The 7,424-nt window shown below is 40.8% G+C and overlaps 1 protein-coding gene across 1 annotated transcript; it reads right to left on the bottom strand.

The window, feature by feature from the left end:
* Positions 1 to 817: 817 nt before the first annotated feature.
* Positions 818 to 2,388, bottom strand: LOC127785029 (GLABRA2 expression modulator-like). The gene is made up of 4 exons (XM_052312451.1): positions 2,237 to 2,388; positions 2,047 to 2,148; positions 1,658 to 1,932; positions 818 to 1,550 (listed from the first exon to the last, which is right to left on the bottom strand). The coding sequence occupies exons 1-4, from the start codon at positions 2,274 to 2,276 to the stop codon at positions 1,362 to 1,364; spliced, it is 606 nt and encodes a 201-aa protein (XP_052168411.1). The 5' UTR covers positions 2,277 to 2,388; the 3' UTR covers positions 818 to 1,361.
* Positions 2,389 to 7,424: the final 5,036 nt, after the last annotated feature.

Genomic DNA, 7,424 nt, shown 5'->3' with positions numbered 1-7,424 from the left:
TAGTATTTCTATACATCTAAAGTTTATACACCTGATGTTTATAGACCCAAAGTTTATAAGTCAAAAGTTTACATATCCGATTCAAATTTGAATTTGAATTCAAATATTAGTTTATAGACCCTAAGTTTATAAGTCAAAAATTTACATAACCGTTTCAATTTTGAATTTAAATTTAAATATTTATGATGTAGTATGAAGAGAAAAAGGGAAGGAGAAGGGGGGGGGGGGGAGAGGAGGGAGCGACAATATAGGGGAGGGGCGGGTGATCGCTCCCAGCGATCACCTGCCCATTAGGCGTACCCTTGCCATTCAGTTGTGTTCGGTGCCTCATTCCACTCGTCCTCATTGACATCTGCCTGAAAAGGAGTTTGTTCGTAGGTTCATCGGAGTATTTTTTTAAAAAAGGGAGAATAGCCACTATGGTCCTTGAAGTTTCGCTCTGAGATCATTTTAGTCCCTGACATTTCAAATTGTCCAAGCAAACCCTTAAACTTTATCATGTGGACATATACAGTCGTTGGCCCATCGAAAATTGCCACGTGGACATGCCATGTCATCTTCCAATGCAAATATATGATGACATACCCAATTTTCCCTTACACATATCATCATAGGGAAAAAAGAGAGAAAGAAAAGGAGAAAAATAATAATAATATAGAAGTAGGTGATCCTGCATATTAAATATCCGTTAGAGTTTTAACATTGAAATGCAACTACTTACATGAAGTTTATTTGGCATGATAATTATATATTTAGTGGTTGTAGCTAATTTAACTTTGTATTAGCATAATCTAGTGAAAAAAGTTTGCCATATATCCAGTCACATTGAATAAAGTTTGTAAATTCTTTTCATTATTTTTTATGGTACATGGAAGGGTAAATTGGACATTTTACCATATATTTTGCATGAGAGCATAACATGGCATGTTCATGTGGCAATTTAAGTGGGCCTAAGGACTATATTAGCCCATATGACAAATTATAAGGACTTGTTTGGACAATATAAAAGGTTAGGGACCAAATTGATCATAGAGCAAAACTTCAAGGATCATGTTGGCTTTTCTCCCAAAAAAAAAATTAAGGCAACCACAGTTTCCAAAACATGTGAATCTTATCTCGCCAGCAATCTCAATATAAGATTTTAAGTGAAGAGCTTCAGGAATCTTAGATGTGTGACATGTATCTCCAAACAATCGAAGATATCCGCAATCCCAAACAATCTCAAGTGACCGATGCACTCATAAACATATCCTCAGCAAGAAGAATTAGAGCACAAACACCCCAAGACACAAATCACGCCGTGTCAATCAGCGAACAACGAAGATTAGCGCGGGCAAATGCCGATGCCGCCTGTCACGCACTCACGCTTGCAAGTGGTGGAAGCCGCTGAGAGCCTCCTGCAAGTGCTTGACCGCGCTGTCGTAGTTCACAAAGCCCATCAACCAGAACTCATGGCGGTCCACCGACACGAGCTGGATGAACTTCTCCGCGGGCCTCTGCTTGCTGGCCGACGGGCTCGCCGACCTCAGCCTGTGCAGAGGAATCGCCACCTGCCCATCAGGCCATCACTCACCATTAACAACGGAGTACCGTACTGTATTATTATCATCACGATTCACACGCACAGTTAGTACATGTCTATATACCCTGTACGAACCTTGTAGTAGCTCCACTCTTTGCTGCCGCCGCCGGCCTCGTAGGAGAGTGGGCTGTCGCTGCAGAAGGCGACCCTGGCCGTGGAGAGGTACAGGATGCCCATCACCGGGCCGGCGGAGGTGGAGAGGTAGCACGCGTAGGACTTGCGGAGCTGCTCGTCGGGCGGCGCGCTGAACGCCTGCCGGAATATCCTGTCGTGGCCGCCCTCGGCCAGGACCTTGGTCCCCTGCGCGATCCTCCCCACGGCCGCCTCCCCGATGCTCGGCGCCGTCCTCACTGCAGAATCGATGGAGCAATGCAGGCCATCGATAATCACAAAGGGAAATCAATCGATAACGACTATGACAAATTTCGTCCATTGACGACGAGGGAACACGAAACGGTACTCACGGTGCTGCCATGTGTTGCGCGACAGGTCCTCGGCCTTCCTGGTCGTCTCGCCGACCCTCCGCGCCCACCGCGACAGCGCGTTCTTCACCGTCTCCGTCCTGCCTGCACCGCGGCAATCAACCGAACAGTGTAAGCCACGCAGCGGGTAGCAAAGCTCTGTTTGACCAAGAGCGCTGCACCGGGGACGTACTCGACGACGGCATCGCGTAGGGGTTGGCCTCCGTTGCCATCTCGGCGACCAGACCGACGCTGGTGAATCAGCGGATCGAGCGGGCCGCGCCTCTTGGTGGAGCCGTGTGGGAGGAGGTTGGAATGGTCCCTTCGTATCTGCCGATTTGTCTCGCGCGTATCGCGAAACAAATGGGGTTGCTTCTGGCAACGCGAACAGCTCAGCTCGTAGCGTTCGACAGAATATAATTTACCGGAACGGGACGAATCACCTAACCTGCCCGTTTTTTGTAAGCGCTTCTGTTGCACCGGTCCTCCTAGTCTCCTACGGTTGCCGGGTTGCGCACGTACGTACGTGCGGGCGCCGGTGTGTGTCGCACGCGGTTGGTTCGTTTCTTGTCGGTGTCGGGAGTCCGTAGCGTGCGGAGCGGAGGGGGAAGTTTTCTGGTGCCACGTGACGGGAACGCAGGCGGGACGGCTGGGTCGGGCAGGAACGATACGATACGGCACGGCACGGCTTCGCCTCCTTAGAAAAAGGAAAGTTTTGGCGCTGGTGGAGGGAACGCCGGTCCTCGTTGCCGTCGCGCGACGACTTTGGCAAAGGTGGTGGTACAAAACCTGTAGCTTTCATGGCTTCTCCCCGCCACGCAAAACAAAACATCTATTATTGTATGATTAATTAAGTATTTGTTATCTATTATATACTAAAAGTCCATTAAACTCTCTCCAAACGCTTCTAAACCGCCATGTGTCACCCTATAAACACTCTCGAGTTGCCACGTGGCACTCTAATAAAATATAAAATATCATAAAAAATCTAATAAACATATAGCCATTAATTTTCCGTTAAATCGGTGGACCCATATATTTTAATTATTAGACCTCTTAAGAAACAAAAATCCGGTAGCCCTCATCCCCATCGTGCATATATGCGGCATGTGCAGGTACGTGCTATACCTCCCTCCCTCCGGCCTCTCTCTCCTATTTTCTCGGTAACTACTCCTATTTTTTAGCTAACACCTATATCTATCTTCAGATTTTCTAACTATGTTTACCTGTGAAAGATTTGCACGTAAAAAAAAGTTCCACTGTTCCACATACGTACACGTACATACATACGTACTCTCTTTTTCTTAACCTTTTTTCCCTTCTTCTTGGTTAGATGAGATAGAAAACCAAATTAATAATTTAATACACATATTAACTGTTAATATTTTAAGTTCTAAAATGCACTTTAATAGATTAGAAAAAAAATCAAGAAAATATGTGGAAAAAAGTAAAACATGTTGTCATCGATTTTTATTTAAATTAGTATATCTGTTATCTCAGATCATTAAATTAAATCTATTAATAACCTCACACCTAATCTCTCTCAGCGCACCGACTAGAGAAAGGTACTTACATACTGCTCATAAAAAGCAAAAAAAAAATACATATACAACTGTAACGCAACGTACGATTAAAAACAAATAAATATATATTACATATATCATTAAAAATTACATTCGCTTCCATCTCCTCCCCTCTTTTCTCTATGCATATATAGATGAGATCGTAACTATAATTAGTGATATTAAATTTTAAAGAACTATAACTTTATAAACATAGATTATATATATCACAATATATACATAAATAAATTAGATCCATAATCTTTGGAAATAAAATTTTTAGGATTCTATTATTTTACCCATTATATTAACAATATAACATAATTTTATTTAGAACCATTATTTTTAAAAACACACGGTTTAAAATAAAGGTTACACAACTACATTTTATACCATTAATTAATTATCAATTTATGATCTATATTAACTAATTTATACTCCCTCCGTTTCTAAATATTTGAGGCCGTTGACTTTTTTAAATGTGTTTGACCGTTCGTCTTATTCAAAATATTTAAGTAATTATTAATTATTTTCCTATCATTTGATTCATTGTTAAATATACTTATATGTATACATATAATTTACATATTTCATAAAAGTTTTTTATAAGACGTACGGTCAAACATGTGTTAAAAAGTATACTATTTTTAATAAAAATATTTTGCCATCGATTTTCACTTAAACTGATGATGTATTAATTAATTAATTAGGCAGTCATATATATCTTTCATAAAAATTGAAAAAAAGAAGCTTCTAAAGACCTCTCTTCAGTACTGTGCACAACACGTGTTCATATTTGTCTTCTACACATATGACAAAAAGCATCATACCTGAGGCAGCTAAAAGTGATTACCAAAGTGATCATGACTGTCAATAAACACTACACATACTAATTAAATTTATATAATTTCTCTCTTATTTCAAACAAATATTATTTCGAAGAAAATAATTGAACACGTGAAAAACAAAAAAAAAAGGCTTTAAACAATCGCTGATATTTTTGCACTACTAAACCAAGCAATTGTGTAGATGATTTGTGTCCTAACATAAAAAGTCTTCAATTCTTTAAAAGTATGGAAAAATATGAACATTTTGAACTTCTACGAATGGAAGAACAATCCAACCGTTAATCTATCCTTAATTTGGTTGTTACTAAATCATGCATCTTCATAAGGTGATTCAGTCACAATAACTTTGAATTTCTTACTATCACAGTTTGTTTGTGCTAATAGCAATATTGTACATAATATTTACTTACTTATCCAAAAGTCGAACTCATATGACCTTGATTTATCATCTAACATGAATGATATTTAGATATGCCCACCCTATAGTTTACCCTTATGAGATGCAATTTCCGAAAAAAAATTATAATCTCATGTTTTAATAATACGGATGCCCACGCATCGCGTGGGCCACCTTTCTAGTTTTTTAAAAAAATGAATTAATATGATTTTTTAAGCAACTTTTGTATAGAAATTTTTTGCAAAAAACACACCGTTTAACAATTTAAAAAACGAGCGTGCGGAAAACGAGGGAGAGAGGTTGGGAAAGGGAGGTAACGAACGGAAAATTAATTGATTCCTTTTCTTTTTTCCATTTTAGTGCGATTAATTGCAAAAGAAAAGGAATTCATGGACTTTCTTCTGGAGCTTCACAAGGAAGCCCACCAACCGGGCAGCCCACTTCCTTTGCGGCCTACTGATTGCAAACAAGCCCAGAACCTAAAGGGCTCAAATTTAATCAATCCCAAGTGGTTTTCAACCAGAGTTCCTTTCTGTTACTGTCTTCAACCTTTCTGACCTTTTCCGATACAATCAGGTCATTTCCTCAAATATATAGCGCCGAAGAACAATATGGTCGCATGAAGTGGACTCAGTCGACCCATCGATTTGTCTATAGTTAGATTATACTCTTATTAACGATAAAAATAATTTATAGGTAAAAATTATGTTAGGATATGATACCTCAGAGGTATGAGGACATGATACGAGTTATCATCCTATCTAAACGGGATATTGTTATGTAGTATTTTCTTATCAAATCTCGTACTTACGGTTCCCAAATCTGATACTATGGAGGTATCATACTCGTAGGTACCCGCCTAATACTTTTGGGATACCAAGACAAATACCTGCGCCCTGCAGTACAATCTATGTATCCCTTTCCATTGAATTGATTCCCCGCATCGGTTACTCACTCTAGGCCAGCTCAGGATGCGTGTCAGTGGGCGAATTGTGGTGCTCCTTTGTGGTGAGGTGCTGTGAGCCCCCGTCTCTCCCCAACTTCCTCCACCCAGCCATGCACCGGTGACCACGCCCCTTGTTCCTTCCCTAACCCTCTTGCTGCTTCTTCCTATCTCAATTTTCCTCCTGAGGAGCTTGCCGTGTACTTGGGCCGATTAATCTGTGACGACGCAGTGGGCGGCGAGATCCATCACAGTAGCTTAGTGGAGATCACCATGAAGGAGGCGCTCGATTGCCAAGTCATGTTCGTGTGTGTTGTGCCGTAGGGGCATACGAGGACCACATAGGACAACCTCATGGCCATCATCATAAGGCTGCTTTGTCGTTGCCTCAACTCACCATCGACGTCTCCTGCCACGCTGCCACATAGGGAACATGGTCATGGGGTTCGGATAATGCTTTAGTAGTGCAAAGGATCCTGGTGATACCGCGTGCGATGCTGGGGATGAGATCCCATCCGTCAGCATTCCCATAAATTAGAAAGAAGATCATGAAATTCTGGCCATTCATATAGTTGTTTTTTTTTTTTTTTGAAAAAAGGAGTGTGTTCGGTAGACATCTTTGTGGCAGCACTGAGGTTGCGATGCATGTTGTGCATGGCTGTGCTACTTGCTATTGTAGTTGACTACACTGCCAGCCGAACAGGGCAAAGACACATGGTCAAATTTAATCTACAAGTGTATTTATCCACGTTATTCTCTGGTAGAGGTGAAAACAGTCACGGAAATTCTCGATCGACCGAGCGCCCGTTTTCAGGGGCACTGTTTTTGGCTATTTATAAATTTTGTTTTTTCTAATTTCTTTTTGCATCACATTAATGTTGACACGATATAGTTTAAATGATTAATATGGTTAATTACCGGTCGATCGACCATCGTTTCCGAAGATATGCTACCGATTCCGACCATTGTCACCTCTATTCTCGGGTGATGATCACCTGTGCAGCTGTGCTCCCTTTGTTACTCAACACTACAAAGTCAAAGTCCTGAGACGTGACTACACCGCTACACCAACGCGACAGCCACCATGCATACACGATGCCCCTTGTGCCCTTCTGTGTGCTGTGTTCCTAAATTTTTCACCTTTTGGTTCTTTTGAAAAGCTTATTATACAAATAGATCCCTAAAAAAACTTATGCTAGGATTGATCCCTTTTTGCTGTGCCAACATCATCGGCGCCGTGGTCCAATATGACGGCACCATACCCCCTTGCCTCCTGTGAAAGCTAAGTCAACAATGTGAGGGGGACGGCGACATTATCGTTTGCGCCGAGGACATATTTGTTAGAAAATAAAAAAACTATTTGTAGCGGAAATGGATCTATTTGAAAATAAAACTATTTATAAATAGGTCCTCAATGTCAACTACGTTGATGCTGAGGATTTATTTGTAAATATTTTTTTATTACATATATATATATATATATATATATATATATATATATATATATATATATATATATATATATATATATATAGACTCTCAGTGCCAACGACATTGGCATCGTTCCCCTTCACATTAGTGGCTTAGCTTTAACTGGGGGTTAGGGGGATGATACCAACGCTATTGGCGCC

The sequence above is a fragment of the Oryza glaberrima genome, chromosome 9, assembly GCF_000147395.1.
Source record: "Oryza glaberrima chromosome 9, OglaRS2, whole genome shotgun sequence".
Lineage (NCBI taxonomy): Eukaryota > Viridiplantae > Streptophyta > Magnoliopsida > Poales > Poaceae > Oryza > Oryza glaberrima.
Note: the sequence above shows the minus strand (reverse complement) of the source record. Positions and strands in the feature narration are given on the sequence as shown.

Excerpts from the sequence above, each read along its gene's own strand:
- LOC127785029 (XM_052312451.1), bottom strand. The coding sequence starts at position 2,276 with ATGGCAACGGAGGCCAACCCCTACGCGATGCCGTCGTCGA. Across the intron at positions 2,149-2,236 it reads CTACGCGATGCCGTCGTCGA|GCAGGACGGAGACGGTGAAG; the intron begins GTACGTCCCCGG and ends GCCGCGGTGCAG. Across the intron at positions 1,551-1,657 it reads AAGAGTGGAGCTACTACAAG|GTGGCGATTCCTCTGCACAG; the intron begins GTTCGTACAGGG and ends CCTGATGGGCAG.